Source organism: Delphinapterus leucas, chromosome 10 (genome assembly GCF_059928025.1).
Source record: "Delphinapterus leucas isolate spDelLeu-1000000601 "Yukka" chromosome 10, BTC_Dleu_Yukka2, whole genome shotgun sequence".
Taxonomy (NCBI): domain Eukaryota; kingdom Metazoa; phylum Chordata; class Mammalia; order Artiodactyla; family Monodontidae; genus Delphinapterus; species Delphinapterus leucas.
This window is the reverse complement of record NC_143138.1, coordinates 41,351,764-41,375,454: the sequence shown is the minus strand read 5'-3', so window position 1 is coordinate 41,375,454 and position 23,691 is coordinate 41,351,764. Positions and strand designations below refer to the sequence as shown.

General features: G+C 40.5%; 2 protein-coding genes and 1 non-coding gene across 5 annotated transcripts in view; 1 reads left to right on the top strand and 2 right to left on the bottom strand.

Moving 5' to 3' along the window:
• The first annotated feature begins 425 nt into the window (after positions 1-425).
• On the top strand, positions 426-22,529 carry LOC149748220 (uncharacterized). Of its 2 annotated transcripts, XM_089918911.1 has the most exons (3): positions 426-5,977; positions 8,042-8,141; positions 11,793-20,479. In XM_089918911.1, the coding sequence occupies exons 1-2, from the start codon at positions 5,603-5,605 to the stop codon at positions 8,057-8,059; spliced, it is 393 nt and encodes a 130-aa protein (XP_089775037.1). In that variant the 5' UTR covers positions 426-5,602; the 3' UTR covers positions 8,060-8,141; positions 11,793-20,479. The 2 variants fall into 2 exon arrangements, with proteins under 2 accessions (XP_089775037.1, XP_089775036.1); XM_089918910.1 differs by having other exon boundaries at positions 426-8,141; positions 11,793-22,529.
• LOC115801788 (U6 spliceosomal RNA) lies at positions 17,611-17,718 on the bottom strand. Its single transcript, XR_004022134.1, has one exon. It is a non-coding gene; the product is annotated as a U6 spliceosomal RNA (small nuclear RNA).
• LOC115801463 (HLA class II histocompatibility antigen, DO beta chain) overlaps positions 20,635-23,691 on the bottom strand; it is a 19,977-nt gene continuing 16,920 nt past the window's right edge. For both annotated transcript variants that reach the window (XM_089918909.1, XM_022581557.3), the window contains exon 6: positions 20,635-23,677. In XM_089918909.1, coding sequence (XP_089775035.1) covers positions 23,642-23,677 — 36 coding nt within the window. In that variant the 3' untranslated portion in view covers positions 20,635-23,641. The remainder of the gene's footprint in view (positions 23,678-23,691) is intronic.

Sequence of the window (23,691 nt, the reverse complement as noted above, 5' to 3'; positions counted from 1 at the left end):
CTGGCTCACAATAGGGCCCCAGTTAAAATGTTACAAATACAACTGGATCAAACCTTTAAAGCACGAAATTAAAACAATCCTCCTAAGGAAGGAAATCTGAGTTTCAAAAGAGGAACTTCATATTGAGTATCTAACCAGCAACTGATGATGATATTCACAGATGAATCTGATTGGTTCTCCGAAACTGAGACGACCCAATCCAGGAACAAAGAAATGAGTTCCTTGGTCGGTAATATTTGAGATGTGGGTTGGAGGAGGGTCCTAGTCCTCACTGAGATTTGTCTGCTCCCCTGCACCCTGCCTTCTTCTCTTCTTCTGCATGGTGTGCCTTTGGTTCCCCGCAGGCTCCTGGACAGTAATACTGACAGCGATACTGATGGTGCTGAGCCCGCTCCTGGCTTGGGCTGGAGAGGTAAGTGCACACCTTGGATGGTGAGCTATTTTGGGGTGTGGGGGAAGGGAGGGAGTTAGCTTTGTCTGGGTCCAGGCCATGTTACTTAAAACACCGACATCTTCTTCAGTGACTACTTACCTTTATCATATGGATCCTCAATTCCTTCCACAAACAAAAGGAGCCTGGATACTTGCCCTCTTTATAAGACCAGCATAAGGTGCCTTCGTATATATACATATAGGCTATTTCTTGTCAACTCTCTTCTAATAAAACCTCTCCAGCCTTATATCCCATTCCCTCGGGGTTTTGAGAGGGTTTAGAAATGCTTTCAAAAATAATCTAAAATGATTATTAATGATTTCAAAATAATTCCCATCCGTGGTTCCCTTTATTCTGTTGAGTTATGCCAGAAAGTGGGAATAATCCTCTGAAAATTTTATGGGGACTCAAAAGGAATTAGAAAGATCTCTCCTAGAAGATCCTGTGTTATGTCCATGGGATCTGTGATGCGGCTACCTCTCACTAATACGTGAGGATGTATCAAGAGACCTCACCATTGTGTCCTTTTCTTTTCTTTTTTTTAAGTTGAAGTATAGTTGATTTACAATATCGAGTTAGTTTCAGGTGTACAGCACAGCACTTCAGTTATATATATATATATATATATTATATATATATATATATATATATATATATATATTCTTTTACAGATTCTTTTCCCTTATAGGTTATTACAAAATATTGAGTAGAGTTCCCTGTGCTGTACAGTAAGTCCTTGTTGGTTATCTATTGTCTCCTTTTCTTTCTCCCTAAACCCCACTGTTCATAAGGCCTGTATGCCTGTACTGGAGGTACTCTGACAAAAGCTGGGGTTAGTTTTCTCCCTATTTCTCCTGCGTAAAGCACTCTGGACCTGAAGCAGGGATCCTTAGTACTGAGAATGACCCTGTAGTTAAGGAGCATCTAAGGGGCATTCTGTGATGCCTCAAAGACCTCATAAGAACTGAAAACCTGACACAGGTTAGTGCTTATTAGTGCTTATTCTATTTTGAACCTTTCTATCCTATCAGTTTCTTCTATATCTCCTCTTTCTCTGGCCTGAACCCACAAGAAGAGATTCAACTAGTATAGAATAAATTATGAAATTATATTTTTATAAACTCCAAATAGTCAAATATCAGCAATTTCATATGGTTCAAACCATACACCCTAAGCAGGATACAGAGCGTGTGAAGGCTGTTTCCATCCCATAGGGCTGAAAGCCAGTAAGGAAATCAAGGGAACTCATTGACCTCTTGGAGTCTTGGGCCCAAATTTCATAGGTTCATTCATCATACCATCTATTTTCCATAATTAGCCGTCTTTGGTTACCTCTCCTTCCAGTTTCTCCCTATTCTTTCCCCTACTATGTCATCACCGTTACTAAAAATCCCCGGTTTGCACAAACCCTCAGCACTATAACAGACGCATTGGATGAAATGAAACTTCATGAAATGTTCCCTATCTCTTAAAAATCACCTTTTCCTTACCTGTGAATGTTTCTTCCAAGTAGTAAGAGGAGAAAGAGCAAGTTAGTCTGAATTTCTCACAGGAAAGTAGAAGAGACATAAGGTGTCATGATTACAAAAGTGTGTTGGAACTGGAGCCCCTTCTTGCTTTACCAGGAGCCCCACAAAGATCAATTCCCAAAACTATGGCTTTATTCATTTAGATGACAAATACTTCTTTGAGCAACTATTATATACCGGGCTCTGTCCTAGGCACAGAGGATTCTATTTGAATAACAGAAAAAAAGTCCCTTATGATCATGGAAGTTACCTAATGACAAGAGAGAAAGACAACAACCCAATAAACATTGAACCAAGAAGAACATTTCAAACAGCAATAAATGCTCTGAAAAAAAATATAAGGGTTAAGGGACTGAGAAAATTGTATTCACCTGACTTCACTGCAAGTGTCTACAGGGCTCTCCCTGTGACATTCATTTGAGACATAAATGATGAGAATAAGCCAGACATGGGAAGGATCTAAGGGACAAATGCTCCAGGGAGAGGAACCAGGGGAAAGGTCAAAGTGTGGGAAGATGTTTGCTGTGTTTAAGGGGTGGAAAGAAGGTTAGAGGAGCTGAAGCAGAGAAAGCAAGTTGGGGAGTGGAATAAGATGAGGTTAGAGAGAAAGTCAGGAGTCAAATCATGTTAGGCCCTGATGGCCATAGTGAGAAATTTGACTTTTATTTACAGAGCTATGTGAAGCTACTAAGGGGTTACAAGGAGAGTCCATTTATATTTATTTTAAAAACTAATTCTAGCTACCACATGGAGATTGGATTGCAGGGGTTCCAAGTGAAGTTACAGAGACCAGTTAGGGGAGAGTAGAAGGGTTCTCCAGGGAAGATGTGCCTGTGACTTCATTTAGTGTAGTAGCGATGAAGTGAACAGATCTGGGATAGATTGTTGAGTGACTTGTTAATGAATTAAATGGTGGGAGTTGGAAGATAGAAAATCAAAAGCTTATCCCTCAGGATTTTGTCTTGCATGATAACTAGGTGGATGGTGGTGCTGTTTATTGAGATAGGGAGGACTATGGACCAGTACATCTCCTTAGACTGGATCCAAAAGTCACCTAATTAATATAAAAGACTCATTTACTGATTTTACCCCTTAGGAAATTTCCAGGGTTTTAGGAGACCTGTGGCAGAAACGGGGATGAAGAACAAATACATGTTTCTTATCATAAATCACCATATCACAGTGACTAATTGCCAAGGCAAAGAAATCAGTCAACTTTGGTTGGACTGAACAAATTTATTTTATTGGAAAAAACAGCTCTTCACTGGGACCGGCTTCCCAAAAAACATATTTCATGTAGGACCAAGATTTTCAACAGAAATAATATTGGCAAATTTTTCTATGTCAGTCTCAGCTGCTCCGTACTTGAGAGTGGTTTCTCCAGGACAGTTTTTTCATATGATTTACACCCATGGTTCTCACCCAGCGACAGCTCAGCACTCTTTCTCCCCGTTCCTTCACCCGCCGCAGAACATTGGCTCCAGATAGCGCCATTTTTAGTTGTCACACAGGGGGGTTCTTTTGACAACTAGTGGGTAGAGGCCAGGAAAGCTGATAGACAGGCTACTATGCACAGGACAGCTCCCTCTCCCCAGCCACAAAGAACCACCTGGTCCGAAATGTCTATAGCGCTGAGGTTGAAAGCACTGCCTTATATACACTATGCTGCTTCTAAACATTCTAGACTTACACTCTCCACACACATCCACCTTCCAGTTCACCTCTTCGTGGTTTTATTTAGCTTGTTTCATTACCCCCAAAACTAGACGGTTGAACAAATTCATTACTTTCTTGTTGAATCCATTCAATCAAAGCAAGTTCAAGATCTTCATTTTTATTTTTTGCCTTACGCCATGTTTTTCAAAATGTCACGAGGTCTTGGTCATCACACCTCTATTTGATTTCAACAACTTGTCTTTTTAAGTCATAAATAGTGGTGGCTGTTACAATATTTTTCAGTAAAATGCCTCAAATTTCTGCAGCAATGCTACTTTCCACACTATTAATGATATCAGAAACTTCCATTTATTCTTCTTACCTTTAACCACAGGGTTATTCTTTAACTCTTTTTGACATTTTCACAATTCAACTAAATCTAAAGACAAAAATATTTTCGTTTTTGAAAGAAACAAAAACATTCATTTGAAAACATACATGCAACCCAATGTTCACTGCAGCATTATTTACAAATATCCAAGATGCAGAAGCAACCTAAGTGTCCATCAACAAATGAATGGGTAAAGATGTGGTTTGTGTGTGTATATATATATATATATATATATATATATACATACACACACACACACACACATACACACACACACCGTGGACTATTACTCAGCCATAAAAAAGAATGAAATTCTGCCATTTGCAACAATGTGGATGGACCTACAGAGTATTATGGTTAGTGGAATAAGTCAGACAGAGAAAGTCAAATACTCTATGTTATCACTTATAAGTGGAATCTAAAAAATAAAACAAATGTATATGACAAAACAGAAGCAGACTCACAAAGAGTGAACTAGGGGCTACAAGTGTGGAAATGGAAGGGGAGAGGGGCAAGATAAAAGTATGGGATTAAGAGATACAAACTACTGTGAATAAAATAAATAAGCAACAAGATATACTGTACAACACAGGGAAATATAACCATTATTTTGTAATAACTTTAAATGGAGTATAACTTTTAACAATATTGAATCATTATGTCGTACACTTGGAACTAACATAATGTTAATGATACTGTAATTTAATACCAAAAAATCAAAAATATGTGCATTCATATGATATATATGTGTATATTTATGTCTATATGTATCTTTACACACAGTGAAGCTACGGAACCATATGTAACCAATAAGAGCTCTGAGACACGTTTGACCCCTTCCCTCAGCAGGTCAGATTTGCCAAACGAATTTTAGCAGCAAATTTTTAGAAAATCTGATTTTCTGAGCTATCCAGATTTGGAAATGCAGAAAAGGAATTGTGGACCTGTATTGGGGTTATGGTTTTAATCTCCTAAAACTCTTCAGTAGTTCTCATTACGTTTAGCATAGAGTCAAAATCCTAATGTCACCTACAAGGATTTTAAGTGCCTGGTTCCATGTGATTTTTCCAGTCTAATCTTTTCCCCTCCTTCCTCTCACTCTCTGTGCTTCAGTGAACTTTCTAGAGGAAGTTCATCAATTCTTTCAGCTTTTCCACACAGTATTACCATTACCTAAAATGTGTCTCTCTTTTTCCCCTAAACACATACACACACACACACACACACACTTCCTCTAGCTCACATCCACGTAACCTTTTATGTTACCACTTAAAGTGGTCTTCAGAGACCACTTCTCTGGCACCCTAACCTAATTTAGGTCATCCTATCATTCTCTGCTATAGAACACCACACTTTTATCCTGACTTATCTCACTTCTGTATAAATTCTTGCGTGTTTGGCTTTTGTCCAACACTTTCACTAAATTTTAAGCTCCACAAGTAGAGGGGAGACGGCTGTGTTCCCTTCCTTGGAGTCCCAAGGGACAGCGAAATTTGGACACAAGCACAGTCCTAACCAAGTACTTACAGAATGAAGGAGGCTCCTAAGAGGAGATGGTGATGGGGCAAATCCCAGTCCAGTTCACACTTGGAGATGTCCAGGCGAGCATGGAAGCCAAGTGGAGCCCGAATGGCTCAGGAGCAGAGGGGTCTCTTCCGCCCACCACGTCCTTCCTCCACCGCTGGCAGGTGGAAGATGAACCCGTGGGGTGCCGGTAGAGCCTCCGAGGGAGTACTAGCGCCCCCGGCCTGTGCCCGGGCGCCTGTCATCGGTGGGCGTCACCGCCATTCTCTTCCCATGCGCCCGGGTGACAACATCATTCCTGTCCCCACAGCACTTTTCATGGTGCAGGTAAAGTCCGAGTGTCATTTCTCCAACAGCACGCGGCAGGTGCACTTCCTGGACAGGTCCATCTATAACCGGGAGGAGCTGGTGCGCTTCGACAGCCACGTAGGGGAGGACCTGGCGGTGAGCGAGCTGGGGCGGCCGGCCGCGGAGCTCTGGAACCGCCAGAAGGATGCCCTGCAGCGGGCGCGGGCCGCCGTGCACACCTTCTGCAGGATTAACTACAAGTTCTTGGAGAGCAGCACCATGCGGCGGCGAGGTCGGGGGGGAGGTGGGGGGGCCGTGACAGAGACAGAGAGACACAGAGACAGAGGGACTGAGTCCAGGGTGAGTGTGTAGGATTGTGGACAAGTACAAGTTACGAGGGTACACGTGAGAGCCTTCTGTGGGAAATCTAAAGTGAGATTTTGTCGACGTATGCTGGTGAGAGGGGAGAGAGTGTGTGTATGGTGGGGGGAGTGGGCCTGGGGTCTGAGAGGACCGGGAGGGAGGTGGGTATGGGGAGAGGGATGCAGGAGGGAGGGCTCCAGGCATCCTCCGCTGCCGCCCTGGGAGAGTCTCGGGGAGGGGAGACAGAGATAAGGGCTGACTGGGGCGGGTGGTCAGAGATGCGGGAAGGGACCTCCAGGTGTCTGTGGTTGGGGGAGGCGAGGGGAGGAGAGGTGAGGAATGTAAGAGGCTTGGGAGAGCGTGAGAGGAGCCCCAGTCTGCTCTGGGCACACACCCCCTTACTCCTGAAACCCCTGAAATAAATGTGCCGGCGTCTGTGTGCAGGCGCGTTTCTTTGAGAATGAAATTTGTGAGGGAGACTAATCACTAGGGGTGCAGCGGAGAAGAACCTCCCACTCACCTCCGACCTTTCTGAGGCTACTTTTAGGTCTGAATTTCCAACTACTCTTTTGCTTTCTTAGTGTGTATATTTTTACATATTTGAAATGATTGTGAAGCTAGCTTTTCAGATATAATTTTGTTACTTAATAATACCATAAAAGGGGCTTCCCTGGTGGCGCAGTGGTTGAGAGTCCGCCTGCTGATGCAGGGGACATGGGTTCGTGCCCCGGTCCGGGAAGATCCCACATGACGCGGAGCGGCTGGGTTCGTGAGCCATGGCCGCTGAGCCTGCGCGTCCGGAGCCTGTGCTCCGCAACGGGAGAGGCCACAGCAGTGAGAGGCCCGAGTACCGCAAAAATAATAATAATAATAATACCATACTTATGTTACTATTTTTATAATGCTAATAGTACTTAAGTAGTTGTGCTTTCCCTTTGTATGGTTGTGAACAATTTACCTCACATTCCCCATTGTTAGATTTTATTTTCCATATTGCCACTTAGTTAGAAATTTATATCTTATTATTTTTAACTTACATTTCTTTTATTTCTAAAGTTCTTCTCTCTTTTTTTCCCCCAATTGGAATGACTGCCCAAAGCATTATCTATTAATCTGTTGCCACTAGGGTCCTAGTGTTTTTCTCAGTAATTTTATGGGCTGTCTATGCAGTAAGATTATTAACACTTTGCTGGTATTTGATTCAACATTTTCTCCAGTTTGTGGTTTCTATTAGATTCTGTTCAATATTTTCCATGTTGAGAATTTAACATTTTTTACTTACTGAAATAGAAACGGAAAAATTGTGACTAATGATTTACCATCGGTCTTAAATCTGCTATTTTGTGGTACTGTACAATTGTGTCCCCCATTTCTCCTTTTTATTTATTTATTTATTTATTTATTTATTTATTTATTTAACTTTGACTGTGCTGGGTCTAGTCGCCACACAAGGGCTTCTCTAGTTGTGGCACGCAGGCTTAGTTGCAGTATGTGGGATCTTAGTTCCCCAACCAGGGATCAAACCCAGGCCCTGAGCATTGGGAGGGCGGAGTCTTAACCACTGGACATCCAAGGAAGTCCCTCTCCTTTCTTTTAAAATAATTGTATTTATTGAGGGCCTGAGAGTGCTAGAGGCTGTCTCAGACGTGAAGAGTCCCAGACCCTGCCCTGATCTCAAATGTCAGTTTAGAAGGAGAGAGAATTCTAAAATGATAACAATTGAAAAACTAGATGTGGCTTTTTTGGGGGGGAAAAAAAAAAAGAGCAAGAGAGAGAGAGAGAGAGATCCATCAGCTGAGTATAAAACAATAAAAACTTTTTAAATGATTAACTTTCCTTGTTCCTTTTCCTCTGCAGGACTCATGCTTTCCTTGAGACACAACTCATAGCGTTAGAGAATGACCTCTGTCTATTTCTGCTTCTCAGGGGAAGAACCATTTCTGTGCTGTTCTAAGATGTGAGTCCATTGAGGCAGTGTAACCAGGATTTCACACTCTACATCTCTATCTACCCCACTACTGTTCCCTAATTTACCCTTAAGCTGTGAATCACACTTTCTTTCACAGTAAAAACATTCAATAAGTAACTGACATATACTGAAGGCTAAGTTCTGGCCATCTCTTTTTTTTCTTTTTTGGCCCTCCCTGTGCGGCTTGTGGGACTTTAATTCCCTGATCAGCGACTGAACCTGGGCCTTCAGCAGTGAGAGCGCAGATCCTAACCACTGGACCACCAGGGAATTCCCCCAACCATTTCCTTACATGGTTTAAGTCCATTAGCTCTTTTTTTTTAATATGATGATCAATATTTTTTATTGAAGTATAGTTGATTTACAATGTTGTGTTAATCTCTGCTGTACAGCAAAGTGATTCAGTTATAAATATATACATCCTTTTTAAAATATTCTTTTCCATTATGGTTTATCATAGGATATTGAATATAGTTCTCTGGGCTATACAGTAGGACCTTGTTGTTTATCCATTCCATATACAGTATAATAGCTTACATCTGCTAACCCCAGCCTCCCACTCCATCCCTCCCCCAGCCCCGCCCTCCTTGGCAACCACAAGTCTGTTCTCTATGTTCGTGAGTCTGTTTCTCTTTCGTAGATAAGTTCATTTGTGTCATATTTTAGATTTCACATATAAGTGATATCATACGGTATTTGTCTTTCTCTTTCTGACTTACTTCACTTAGTATGATCATCTCTAGGTCCATCCATGTTGCTGCAAATGGCATTATTTCATTCTTTTTTATGGCTGAGTAGTATTCCATTGTATATATGACTCATTTAACTTGAAGAGGTAAATTCATATCATTATCCTCCTTTAGAGGAGAGAAAACTGAGGCACAGAGGGATTTAAAAACTCTCCCAGGATTAACCAGTTAGAAGTAAAGCCTGGATTTGAACACAGGCAGCCTAGTTACAGAAATCACCCTTTTATTGAATGCACCCTGTGTCTTGCAAAATTTGTAAACACTTCAACAATAGGTAACTGTTTCAAATTATGAAAAGAAACCCCACAATTTTGCTCAACATCTCTCAACTATAATAGGCCCTGTTATAGGGGTTAAATTCAAGACCCATGACACTGACTTCTCCTAAGCCACATGGCAGCCTGGTCTGCACAAGGCTACATCTGGTCAGGAGACTTACTGTCTCCCTCGCTATTCCCTCTACATTTTCTCTCCTACTGGAGCCTACAGTGACTATGTATCCTGCAAAGACCCAGCCCCTGTGGCACCACAGCCTCCTGGTCTGCTCTGTGAATGGTTTCTATCCAGGCCACACTGAAGTCAGGTGCTTCCAGAATGGCCAGGAAGAGGAGGCGGGGGGTGGTCTCCACAGGCCTGATCCCTAATGGAGACTGGACCTTCCAGACCATGGTGATGCTTGAAATAGTTCCTCAAAGTGGAGAGGTCTACACCTGCCACGTGGAGCACCCCAGCTGGACGAGCCCTGTCACAGTGGAATGGAGTGAGAAGCCTTCTGACCTCGAAAATTCCTTACCCATCAGGGAGGAGACTTGCTTACCCCCGAGTGTCAGGTTTCTCCTCTCCCCACAGCATATGTGCATTTTCTCCATGTTCTTCTCTCCTTCAGCTTAGGTTATTGAGGCTGCCCTGTGATATCCTGTGATAGAAATCTCCTGATTGTTTACAGACATCTCGTGATGGTTTCTACAAATACCTATACTCCCTGGGGAGGCAGTTCTGCCTGACAAGCAGAAAAGAGGATGTCCCTGTTTTGAGCCTCCCATGACATCACAGGTCATGGTCACCCCTTGGCCCTGGGCACCAGTCCCCTGCGTCGGGCTGGGCTTGTGCTTCTGACACTCCTGCTCTGAGTTGTTATTGTGACCTGAGAAGGGGCACATCCTCTACAGGGATGTTCCTGTCCTGAGGGGAGTTCAATCTCAACCAGTCCCAGGCTCCTCGTCCATCAGATGTTGAAGACGTGTGGCCTTATGCCAGGGCTGTGATATTTAAGCGATTCACTGCCTGAACCTTGTAGCCATTCCTTTTCTAGGAATGGCCAATTATTCTAGTTCTTTCATATCAGGCTTCTCCCCCCAGTCAAAGCTCTCAGAGTCTCAGAGAAGTTGGATTCAGGGTAAAAATCACCCAAACTAGCTTCTTTTCTCAGGCACACGGTATGAACCTTCACGAGGCAAGATACTGAGTAGAATCGGAGCCTGTGTTATGGGTCTGCTTTTCCTTGGGGTGGGGCTGCTCTTAATCAGGAATTAAAATGGTAAGGAAGCTGTTAGCAGCTGAGATGCCCCACAGGTTTCTTGGAGGAAGAAATATGGCTTTGCTCAGTGAGTTCTCTGAATATCAATGACCCTATCCTACAGGGTCATCATACAGGGTCATCGATATTCAGAGAACACATCGAGCAACCTTTACCTAGTCAATCTCAAATTTCCTGGAAATCCAGAAATCAACAGTCCGCGGTTATTTATGAGTGAAATATAAGAGGTGATGGCCTGTACAGATAAGAGAAGGGTTATCATGCATGGAGATCTCAGATGGAGATCCTGGGGCAAATGCAAGAAGAGACGCTAAGCCTGATGAAATGATGCTGGATTTGCGTGACGGAGGCTTCCTAGGTCACATGCTCTCAGGGTCTGCTCTCCTCTCCACCCTGGCATCAGGTGATATGGATGGTGATGTAGAGAAATCTCAGGTGAGAGGGGGGAGTCAGGGGCTGGGGACATTGTATCCGGGAACAGACTTGCCTCCGTATCTTTTAAGTATACATCCTCCCTTCCCTTTCCTAGGATACTCTGGACTTCAGCCAACAGGTAATGCCCCTTCGGCCTCTTTTAGAGATGGATTTGGTCTCCTAGAAATGGTGGTGGAGATGACAAGACAGGAGACAGACAAAAGGAGAAAGACTTTGAATTCTGATTAGGTGGTTTGCAATAAAGCTTTGCACCAGCTAGTAAGAGAACAGACTTGTGTTTGCCAAGGGGGTGGGGGTGGGGGAGGGATGGATTGGGAGTTTGGGGTTAGCAGATGCAAACTATTACATATAGGATGGATAAACAACAAGGTCCTACTGTATAGCACAGGGAACTATATTCAGTATCTTGGGATAAACCATAAGGGAAAAGAAAATGTGTGTGTGTGTGTGTGTGTGTGTAACTGAATCACTTTGCTATACAGCAGAAATGAACACAGCATTGTAAATCAACTATACTTCAGTTAAAAATAAATAAATAAATAATATAAGAGGCCTGTGCTCTAAAGTATCTTTGGCTCAGGGAGGCTTAAGAATGATTTCCCGGGCTTCCCTGGTGGCGCAGTGGTTGAGAGTCCGCCTGCCGATGCAGGGGACACGGGTTTGTGCCCCGGTCCGGGAAGATCCCACATGCCACGGAGCGGCTGGGCCCGTGAGCCATGGCCCTGAGCCTGCGCGTCCGGAGCCTGTGCTCCACAACGGGAGAGGCCACAACAGTGAGAGGCCTGCGTACCGCCAAAAGAAAAAGAATGATTTCCCCCTTCTTACTACAGGGCTTTAACGTGAGGCCCCCCAAAAGAGGGAACGAAGCAGCATGAAGAGGTAGGTCTGGAAAAAACCCTCTCCTCTTGTCTCCTGTAGGACTCCTGAGCTGAAGCGAAGATGGTAACACTCAAGCAAGAACCTTCTGTCCCATCAACTAGAGGTGATCACACTAAGTGAAGTAAGTCGGAAAGAGACAAATACCATATGATGTCACTTATATGTGGAATCTAAAATATGGCACAGATGAACCTATCTACAAAACAGAAATTGACTCATAGACAGAGAGAACAGATTTGTGGTTGTCAAGGGGGAGGGGAGGTGGGGGAAGAATGGAGTGGGAGTTTGGGATTAGCAGATGCAAACTATTATATATAGGATGGATAAACAACAAGGTCCTAATGTATAGTGCAGGGAACTATATCCAATCTCCTGTGATGAACCATAATGGAAAAGAATATAAAAAAGAATGTCTATATGTGTGTAACTGAGTCCCTTTGCTGTACAGCAGAGATTGGCACAGCACTGTAAATCAACTGTACTTCAATAAAAAAAAAATTTTTTTAAACAAAGAAGAACCTTCTGTCCCAGCTTCTTCACAGCACGAAAAGTTTTCCTGCTTAGCACTCATTCTTCACAACAAGAGTACTTTCTCAGGATCTGGTTTGCTCAGGATCTGGTTGAATGACCCTGCAGGAAATGTCCTGGATGGCTTCCTCAGCCCCTAACCTGGACCTGGAAGTTCCCAGTGTTGATTCCAGTACCTTATTTCATTCTTTCCTGATCCTCTTTGCTTTCTACCCTTGCTGCCTCCTTTGGCCCTCATTTCCTTATATTTATTTTCTGAGATACACAGGGAGTGAATCTTCTGCTTCATACAGCATCAAGGACAAGAAATAGAAGGAAAAGAGAAAGGGAGAGTTGCATCACAAAACAAAGACCATTTTCATTTACATTCCGGAATTTTGGACACATGTGATCTGGAAGGTTTCCTTGCTTCCTTCCCTGTTTTATCTCGGGGGTTTTCTGCATTCTGTATTTAGGCGTGTTGCCCTGAGCTAGGAGAAAGCCCTTACTGAACCCACTTCCTGGTCTCCTACATCTTTGCATTCTCAAAGGCAAACACACAAGTCCCTTCACACCATGGGATACAGAAAGGGGACAACAAATACAAGACATGCAGGTAACTTGTAAGCATATGATGCCTTCAATCACATTCTTTTGTCTCTTTTCCCTGATTTTTTTAAAAGAAAATATCTAAACCTGGGTACTTCTAGAACTTTCCTTTTATTATTAAGGGTAGATTTCAACACCTCAATTGTTTTTTCTATATTTTGAATAAAAATCAGTGGCATGCTGACTCTGACTTGGGATGTGCTCTTTTCAGAAAGCTATCAGGACAAAGCCACTGTAGTGGAAAAGATGTATTTCTGAGGCCCCCCACCAGATAGTGTGACAAACTGTCTGTCATGAGAGAATCCTGTGTGGACCTTACCTTAGCAGAAAACAGAAAATTCTGGGAAACAAAAGGGAATGCATGAATACACTGATATAAACGATGAAGTACCCTGCAGCTAGAAAAAAATGAGAAGCTCTCTGTACCCTGCTATGGAATAATCTCCAAAATATATTTGGAGCAAGGTACAGGAGAGTATGTGTAGTATACAACATTTTGCTTAATAAATTAGCAAAAGGAGAGAGGAGGAGAAAAAGAATATCTAGCTATACCCATTCTATTCCATTATATTCTACTCTCATGTGTATAGAGAAACAATGGAAGGTTTGTAAAAGTGGTTGCCTAAATGACAATGAGAAAATATGTTGTAATGGACAGATTTGAAAGCTTGACTTGTCTGAATATCTTATTTAATCATTTTAAATTGAAGAATATTCAAATATTTTATGTAATCAAAATTTTATTTTTTTATATCACTAAACACTAAATATAGTGTGCACCAGTAAATTAATTAATTGATTAATTTATTCAGCAAACACATATTAAAAACCCCTTTTATATTAGGTACAACTTTATTTTTTTTTCTTATTAGTAATCCATTTTATACACATCAGTTTATACATGTCAATCCCAATCGCCCAATTCATCACACCCCCACCCCCACCCCCCACCGCTTCCCCCCTTGGTGTCCATACGTCTTTTCTCTACATCTGTGTCTCAATTTCTGCTCTGCAAACCAGTTCATCTGTACCATTTTCTAGGTTCCATATATATGCATTAATATACGATATTTGTTTTTCTCTTTCTGACTTACTTCACTCTGTATGATAGTCTCTAGATCCATCCATGTCTCTACAAATGACCCAATTTCATTTCTTTTCATGGCTGAGTAATATTCCATTGTGTATATGTACCACATCTTCTTTATCCATTCATTTGTCGATGGGCGTTTAGGTTGCTCCCATGACCTGGCTATTGTAAATAGTGCTGCAATGAACATTGGGGTGCATGTTTCTTTTTGAATTATGGTTTCCTCTGGGTATATGCCCAGTAGTGGGATTGCTGGGTCATATGGTAATTCTATTTTTAGTTCTTTAAGAAACCTCCATACTGTTCTCCATAGTGGCTGTATCAATTTACATTCCCACCAACAGTGCAAGAGGGATCCCTTTTCTCCACACCCTCTCCAGCATTTGTTGTTTGTAGATTTTCTGATGATGCCCATTCTAACCAGTGTGGGGTGATACCACATTGTAGTTTTGATTTGCATTTCTCTAATAATTAGTGATGTTGAGCAGCTTTTCATGTGCTTCTTGGCCATCTGTATGTCTTCTTTGGAGAAATGTCTATTTAGGTCTTCTGCCCATTTTTGGATTGGCTTGTTTTGTTTTTTTTTTTAATATTGAACTGCATGATCTGTTTATATATTTTGGAGATTAATCCTTTTTCCAATGATTCATTTACAAATATTTTCTCCCATTCTGAGCGTTGTCTTTTCATCTTGTTTATGGTTTCCTTTGCTGTGCAAAAGCTTTCAAGTTTCATTAGGTCCACTTGTTTATTTTTGTTTTTATTTCCATTACTCTAAGAAGTGGATCAAAAAATATCTTGCTGTGATTTATGTCAAAGAGTATTCTTCCTATGTTTTCCTCTAAGAGTTTTATAGTGCCCGGTCTTACATTTAGGTCTTTAATCCATTTTGAGCTTATTTTTGTGTATGGTGTTAGGGAGTGTTCTGATTTCATTCTTTTACATGTAGCAGTCCAGTTTTCCCAGCACCAGTTATTGAAGAGGCTGTCTTTTCTCCATTGTATATCCTTGCCTCCTTTGTCATAGATTAGTTGACCATAGGTGCATGGGTTTACCTCTGGGTTTTCTATCTTGTTCCATTGATCTTTGTTTCTGTTTTTATGCCAGTACCATATTGTCTTGATTGCTGTAGCTTTGTAGTATAGTCTGAAGTCAGGGAGTCTGAGTCCTCCAGCTCCGTTTTTTTCCCTCAAGACTGCTTTGGCTCTTTGGGGTCTTTTGTGTCTCCATACAAATTTTAAGATTTTTTTGTTCTAGTTCTGTAAAAAATGCCATTGGTAATTTGATAGGGATTGCATTGAACCTGTAGATTGCTTTGGGTAGTATAGTCATTTTCACAATATTGATTCTTCCAGTCCAAGAACATGGTATATCTCTCCATCTGTTGGCATCATCTTTAATTTCTTTCATCAGTGTCTTATAATTTTCTGCATGCAGGTCTTTTGTCTCCCTATGTAGGTTTATTCCTAGGTATTTTATTCTTTTTGTTGCAATGGTCAATGGGATTGGTAAATGGTAAATGGTAAATTTAATCCAAAAGATTAAAAAGGAGTTACATAAACTGAAAACAGACGATAAGAATGGAAACAAACTTGACAAAAAGTATGTGATTAGAAACAAGCTAGAAAAGTAAATCAAAGAAATATTCTACCCTTGTATAAAACATTGTGCAACTATTAAATCATTATATAATTCTAAATTCCATAGACTTTGGGAATATAAGTAAATTATTATACTAGAAGTAATTATAAGTAATATAGATTATATAAAGTTGTTGGACACATCTCAGAGAAAGAAATTCGTTGAGAAAATAGAGGATTCTTTTATTTTGTTCCATTTGAAGAGTCAGTGTCAAATAGAAGGAAATTCTAAATGTAAGTGATTGATTTAGAAGTTTATTTCAAAGTAATAATCATTTGAGCACAATTCCTCCAGTGTCAGAGACTATTATTCTATTTTTAAGCAAATTCAGTCTATTTTTTGAACATCTTAGTTGCATTGTATATTATTTACACTAAATAAGTCATCATGCTATAGGAATTTAATAAGGAGATAGGCATGTCTGCAATAGACATACAGTTGAGATAAGTTTTATTTGATCCCAAGGTTGCAGCTTTACTCTTGCTTTGTTATCTGAGATGAAGAAATGATTCCTCTCATTTTATTTGAAACCTGGTGTGAAATTATAAGGTTGAATTAAAATGTATGGCATGACTATTTCAATGAAGACACTTTCTGCTGCTAGTAGTAGAGAAAACCCAATCAATTTGGCTTTGATTTGTTTTTTACTTATTTTACATAGCAGATGGGCCCCAGGTAGGGCACCTCCAGAGCTGATCAATGTAGCTGTCCAATAGTTAAATATATCCATCACCTCCAAAAATTTCCCTGTGTTCCCCACCTTTATTGTGATAAGAATCCTTTCCATGAGACTTATCATCTTAACAAATTTTTAATTACACAAGAGGCAACTTAATTTTTCCCAGAGTGTGATATTGGGTTTCATAAAATGTAATCTATATTTGGTCTTTTTCCCCATTCCTGGCACAGTTCTCCTAAAACACTTGGAATTTCCAAAGTGATGAGAGCCACAAAGGTGTCTCGTTATATTAATGAGGTGACAGTTGGACCCCACTTAGGGGTGGGGGCTGGTTGCGGGGAGAACCAACCCTGTGATCAGACCCACTCCCTGACCTCTGGGAAAGAGAAAGTACTTGGAGGTGGAAACAACAGCCAATGGCAACTCAGGGGACCCCAGACACAGCAGAAGAGCCCCCATCTCAGAGCCTCAAGTGGCAACACCAGCAACACGGGCAGCAGCAAAGCACCAATGACTCCAGAGGCACAAGAAGTGACAGTGAGAGCGCCTTGCAACACCCCTGACAGAAGAACTCAAATATAACCAGCGGCAGCTCAGGTAAAAGAAACCAAAACCGTGTGCTCTAGTGCCACCTACTGGAAAACAAAAGAAAAGCCTCTAACTTCTAAACCCACGGTTCATCAGAATAGAAGTGTGCTCGCTACTTCACATGTGCTGGCAGAGGACAACTCATCAAGCACCATGAAGAACCACAGCAATAGTGTACCACAAAAGTAAATAATTCTCCAGAAAACAATCATAAGGTCATGGGATATGGTGATCTAACTGACAGAGAATTCAGTCAGTTAGAATTCTGTCAGGAAGAAACTCAACGAGCAACGAAACTCACAAAGGCAGAACAGAAGGAATACTTTCCCAAAGAGATTGAAACCCTAAAAAAAAAGAAAGAACCACATAGAAATTCTGGAGTTAAAGAACTAATAAACGAGATGAAGAATTCTTGAGAAAGCACTGGAAATAGAGTAGACCGTATGGCAGAGAGAATTTGTGAGCTCAAAGATAGAAATGTAGAAATGATACTAGTAGAAGAGGGAAGAGAAAGATCTTTTTATTTATTTTTTTAACATCTTGATTGGAGTATAATTGCTTTACAATGGTGTGTTAGTTTCTGCTTTATAACAAAGTGAATCAGCTATACATATACAAATATGCCCATATCCCCTCCCTCTTGCGTCTCCCTCCCACCCTCCCTATTCCACCCCTCTAGGTGGTCACAAAGCACCGAGCTGATCTCCCTGTTGCTATGTGGCTGCTTCCCACTAGCTATCTATAAAAATATGGAATGCTTCACGAATTTGCGTGTCATCCTTGCGCAGGGGCCATGCTAATCTCTCTCTTTATGGTTCCAATTTTAGTATATGTACTGTCAAAGCAAGCACGGAAATCTTTTTAGAATGCGGAAATTCTGTGAGAGCCATTTGACTCTTTTAGGAAGGGCAACATTAGGGTGATGGGTATCTCAGAAGAGAGCGAGAAGGGATGAGAGAAGTTTATTTAAAGAAATGATGGCTGAGGGGCTTCCCTGGTGGCACAGTGGTTAAGAATCCACCTGCCAATGCAGGGGACACAGGTTCGATCCCTGGTCCGGGAAGATCCCACATGCCGCAGAGTAACTAAGCCCATAAGCCACAACTACTGAGCCTGTGCTCTAGAGCCCACGAGTTACTACTGAAGCCCCTGTGTCTACAGCCCATGCTCCACAACAGGAGAAGCCACCGCAATGAGAAGCCCGCTCACCGCAAGGAAGAGTAGCCCCCACTCGCCTCAACTAGAGAAAGCTCGCACGCAGCAACGAAGACCCAACGCAGCCAAAAAAAAAAAGAATAAATAAAATAAATATTTTTTTTTAATATAATAAAAAAGAAAGAATGGCTGAGAACTTACCAACCAGGGGAAGGAACTGAATCTACAAGTCAATGAAGCAAATAGAGCCCCTCATTAACTTAATGCAAAAAGACCATCTCCAAGACACATTATATTAAAATTGTCAAAAGTCAATGACAGGGACTTCCCTGGTGGTCCAGTGGTTAGGACTCCGTGCTTCCACTGCAGGGGGCTCGGGTTCAATCCCTGGTCAGGGAACTAAGATTCCACATGTTGCACAGCACAGCCAAAAAAAGAAAAGAAAAAAAAAAGTCAATGACAGAGAATTTTTTAAAGGCATCCAGGGAAAAAAGGATAGTAACCTGCAAAGGAACCCCCATTAGTTTATCAGCAGAGTTCTTAGCAGAAATTCTACAGGTCAAGAGGGAGTGGAATGACATTCTCAAAATACTGAAAGATAACTGTTAGCCAAGACTACTCTATCCAACAAGGTTGTCATTCAGAGATGAAGGAGAAATACTTTCTCAGACAAACGAAAGCTGAGAGAGCTCATCAACATATACCTTCCTTACAAAAGATGTAAGAAGGAGCTCTTCTACCAGAAATAAAAATGTAACTGAACCCAGGTTCAGTTGTTCGCCATTCATAAGCCAATAATTTGAGAGGCAAGTGTCAGTAGGAAGGAAACGTGCTTTAATCAGAAAAGCCAGAAATCTGGGGAGAAAGTGGACATGTTTCCCAAACCGACTCCAAAGATTCTGCTCAGCCATGACAGTTTTTAAAGGGAAAAATGGAGGGAAAGAATCTCAGTGAATCACCAAGGCAGGAGGCTGGGTTCTGCATCATTCTCCATTGAGTGCAGACTGGCTGACTCTCTCTTCAGATGTTATCTTGCCTGCGTGATCTCCTGCAGGATTGCTTGCGGGGGTGGGGGTGGGGTGGGGGGGGAGGTTTGAGCTGCTGGGGGTAGAGAGCTAGTCATTTTTTAACTGCTTTTTATCTAGGAAAAGAATCAACAGGTTAGACAAGGCATGGTGTGCATTCAGGAGAGCATAAGTCGGGAGTTAGTTTCAATTGCCTAGTGATCTCATTCCTATAATTAGGTTCTTTTAAGGTTAGAGAGGAACAGAAATGGGCAAATAGGAAAGGGGCAAAAGAGCTGCTTTCAAAAAGGTAAAAAGTACACACAACTTTGAGTAAGGTGATACACAGACAGAATCAGAAAATTGCAGCTCTGTATCAGAATAGGTTTTCAAACATTTATTGTAGCATAAAGGTAAAAGGGGGGCGAGGCATAAAAATAACTATAGCTACTTCAATCTGAGAACAAACACAACATAAGGGATAATTTGAGACAACAAAAACATAAAAAGGGAAGAGGAAAACTACAGAAGTCATATAGGTAAATGAAGATAAGATGCTATCAGCAGAAAAAAAGACTATTTTATATATGAGATGTTTTATACAAATCTCATGGTAACAACAAAACATAAACCTAGAGCAGAGACATGAAACATTAAAAAAGAGGAAACTGAGAAAAACGTCCTTTAACACCACCAAACTAAAATGGCAGATAGAAACACAAGGAAAAAAGAAGCAATAGAGACATAAAACAACCAGAAAACAAAAGATAGAACGGCAGTACCATGTCCTCATCTATCAATATTCACCCTAAATGTAAATAGGTTGAATTAACCAATCAAAAGACACCAGCGTAACCACTACTCTGTTCTCTGTATCTAAGCATTTATTTTTGTTTGATATGTCTTGTTTATTTTGTTTTTATTTACTTGTTTTTGCAGTCCACATATCAGTAAAATCATACAGATTTCTCTTTCTCCATCTGATTTATTTCACTTAGGGTCATACACTCAAGGTCCATCCATGTGGTTGCGAATGGCAAGACTTCATCTTTTTTTATGGCTGATAGTATTCCATTGTATGTGTGTGTGTGTGCGTATACATATATATATATGTATATATATATATACCACATCTTTTTTTTATCCGTTCATCTGTTGGTGGGCACTTAGGTTGTTTCCATATCTTGGCTATTGCAAATAATGCTGTGATAAACATGGGGACGCATATATCTTTTCGAGTTAGAGTTTTCATAGTCTTTGGATAAATACCCAGAAGTGGGAGGAGGGTGAAATGGGTTAAGGGGATAAACTCTATGAAGATGAATGGAAACTAAATCTGGCAGTGAGCATGCTCTAGTGTGTAGAAAAATAGAAATAAAAGGTTGTAACATAAAACTTATATAGTGTTATAAACCAATGTTACCTCAATTAAAAATAAATTAAAAGAAAAAAACTATAATTCACTGAAAGCATTAAATTTTACATGTACAAAGAGTGAATTTGTGGTAAGTAAATTATACCTCAAGAAGCCTGTTAAAATAATCCTTCTTAAAAGAAAAAGAGTCTTCCTAAGCAAGACAGAAAGTCTAGAAGACATAAATAAAAATATGTATTTGAATAAAAATTTTTAATTTATTTGCATGGATTAAATAAATTTTAAAGAAATATGTAAAGCTCAGAAAACTTTGCAACACACAAGGCTGACAATGGGCTAACTTTCTTATTATGTAAAATTGCCAACAAACCAACAAATAAATGAACAAAAATAAACAACAGAAAAGTGGGCAAAGATACAGACTATTTACAGAATCAAATACACCAAAGGCCAATAAACATAAAATATTTACTCAAACACACCAATAATCAGAAAAAAATACAAATTCAAATAGCAATGTGATGAAATATTTCTCCCCCAAATTGGCAAATATAATAGTCTGAGTTTTTTAAATAAAGGATTTACAAGAGTCTGTGGGAATGGATTCTCTCATATATTATTAGTAGCATCATGAATGAGTGGGAGCTTGGTGGTATCTATTAAAATATTAAAGTGCAAATGTTACATGATTGACAACAATAATAAAATCCACATCCATATATCTGCAATGTTCTGAATGTTTGTGCCTCTACAAAATGTATCTGCTGAAACCTAGTCCCTAATGTGATGGTATTAAGATGTAGAGCTTTGGGGGGTGATTAAGTTCTGAAGGTGGACCCCTTATGAATGGGATTAGTGCCCTTATAAAGGGCCCAAAAGACCAGGGTCTTCCCTTCCACCATGTGAGGCCACAGTGAGATATTGACGGTCTGCAAACCTAGAAGAGGGTTTTCACCAGAACTCGACCTTGCTGGTATCCTGATCTCAGACTTCCCACCTCCAGAACTGTGAAATATAAATTTCTGCTGTTTATAAGCTACTCAGTTTATGGTATTTGGTTGTAGTATCCTGAATGGACTAAGACAATATCTATCTAAAAGAAACAATCCTACATTAGCTTAAAGAGACTTGTAATTGAATGTTTGTTGCACCAGGTTAGGAATAACAAAATTATTTCCAAATTCAAAAAGAAAAACTGACAACTTTGTCTTGATTATGAAAATTCTGTACATCAAAAAATTATAAAATATGTTAAATATTGGTGTATATCCCTTTGGGTAGTTGGATAATCCCAGACTTCCATCCTAGATAAAAACATTCTAAATAAATTCTCATACATGTGCCAAGATGACATAAAAAAAAAAGTAACTGAAGAGAAAAGAAACAGTCTTAATTTTAAGAGAGAGAATGGATGAATTGTGGTATAGCCATGCAAAGGACTAATATACCAAGTTTTAAGTGAATGATGTAGGACTAGCAACCTGTATAGCAAAAAAATCATAAACTACAAAAGACCCAGAATACCCAAAGCAACCCTGAGAAGGAAGAACAAAGCCAGAGGTATCGCACTTCCTGGTTTTAAACTATAGTAATAAAAACAGTATAGTACTGACATTAAAATGGACACATAGACCAGTGGAACAGAAAAGAGAGCCCAGAATTAAACCCTTCCATATATATTCAACTAATATTTGACAAGGGAGCCAAGAATATCCAATGGGGAAAGGATAGTGTCTTCAACAAATGGCGCTGTGTAAACTGGAGAAACACGCCAAAAAAAAGTAGAAGAAAGGAAATAATGAAGATAAGAGAGGAAATAGAATGGACAATAGATGTATAATAAAGAAAATCACAAAGCTAGAGTTTTCTTTTTTTCTTCTTTTTTTTTTTTTTTGATAAACCACCTGCAAGACTGATAAGGAAGAAAAATACAAATTACTAACATCTGTAACAAAAAGATGCCATTGCTACAGATTCTACAAACATTAAAAGATACTAACAGGATATAAAGAAGTTTGTGCCGGTAGATTTGTTGTTTTGATAAAATTCTTTGAAAAACAACATTCCATCATCTATTTCTGTATAACAAATTACACCCCAAAACAACATTTCATGATCTATTTCTGTATAACAAATTACACCCAAACTTAGTGGCTTAAAACTACAGCCATTTAATGATTTTTCACAGTTCTGGGAGTTGACTGAGCTTAGAAGGTGGTATTCACAGAGGGTCTCTCATGTGGTTGCAGTCAGATGGTGGCTGGGGCTGGGGTCCTCTGGAGGCTCAACTGGGACACAGAGACACTCTCTCCCTCAGCAATTCCAGTGCTTCTAACGTGGCCTATGTGGCCCCATCAGCAATGAAGGCAAACTTCTTACCTGATGGCTCAGGACTTCCAATAGGAAAGTAAAAGCTGTAAGCCTTCTTTAGATGTACTCTCAGAATGGTCTAAGTCCAGGGCCAGCTACATCTCCATGAGATGAATGACAAATACTTTGTACCCTAATCAATCTACCGCACAAAATTTACCAAAGCTGACCCCGAAATTAGACCATCTGTATAGTCCTACAGATGATTTTTTTTTAATTGTTAAGTGTAATAAAATCATCCCTCAAAGGAAATTCAAGGCCCAAATAGTTTGCAAGGATATGACTGCTTTTGAGAGGAGGGAGTGGGCTTTGATTGGCCTGCAGCAGGGAGACTTATGCAGCAGCTGGAAAAGTTCTGTTTCTTGAACTGAGCATTGATTACAGGGGTTTTGCCGTAAGTCATGTATTGAATTATACATTTTATGTGGTAATCTCTATCTCAGTTTTATTTGAAAGGAAAAAGTCTTTTAAAAAACAATGAAAAGGGAGCAGTGACTATCTGAACGTTTGTCTTCTGAAGACTGTGGGGCTGCCTTTGGAAGAGAGAAAGATGGAGATCACGACTTAGAGGGTTAGGGCTGGACCACAGAAAAGTAAAAAGTTTGGGATTTGGAAGGAGCTAGGTCTTAGGGGAATTTCTGGACACTGTCCCTGGAAATGGGGACTAGTATAGACAAGGAGGAGGAAGAAGGGCACAAAGATGAGAGATGCGTGATCTCAGAACACAAGACTCTAGAATCAGTTCAGGACTCCTCCAAGGTCCCATGGAAAGGAGTCATCCAGAACATTGACCTCATGAATGTCCTTCACTTAATCCAGGACCACTCAAACCCTCTTCAGGCTCCAGGGGGAGAAGCTTCTATTAGGACCTTAATGTGGCTGTGGACGAAGAACTGCTCTTGGGACCTGCAGGGACAGTG

Excerpts from the sequence above, each read along its gene's own strand:
- LOC149748220 (XM_089918910.1), top strand. The coding sequence starts at position 5,603 with ATGTCCAGGCGAGCATGGAAGCCAAGTGGAGCCCGAATGGCTCAGGAG.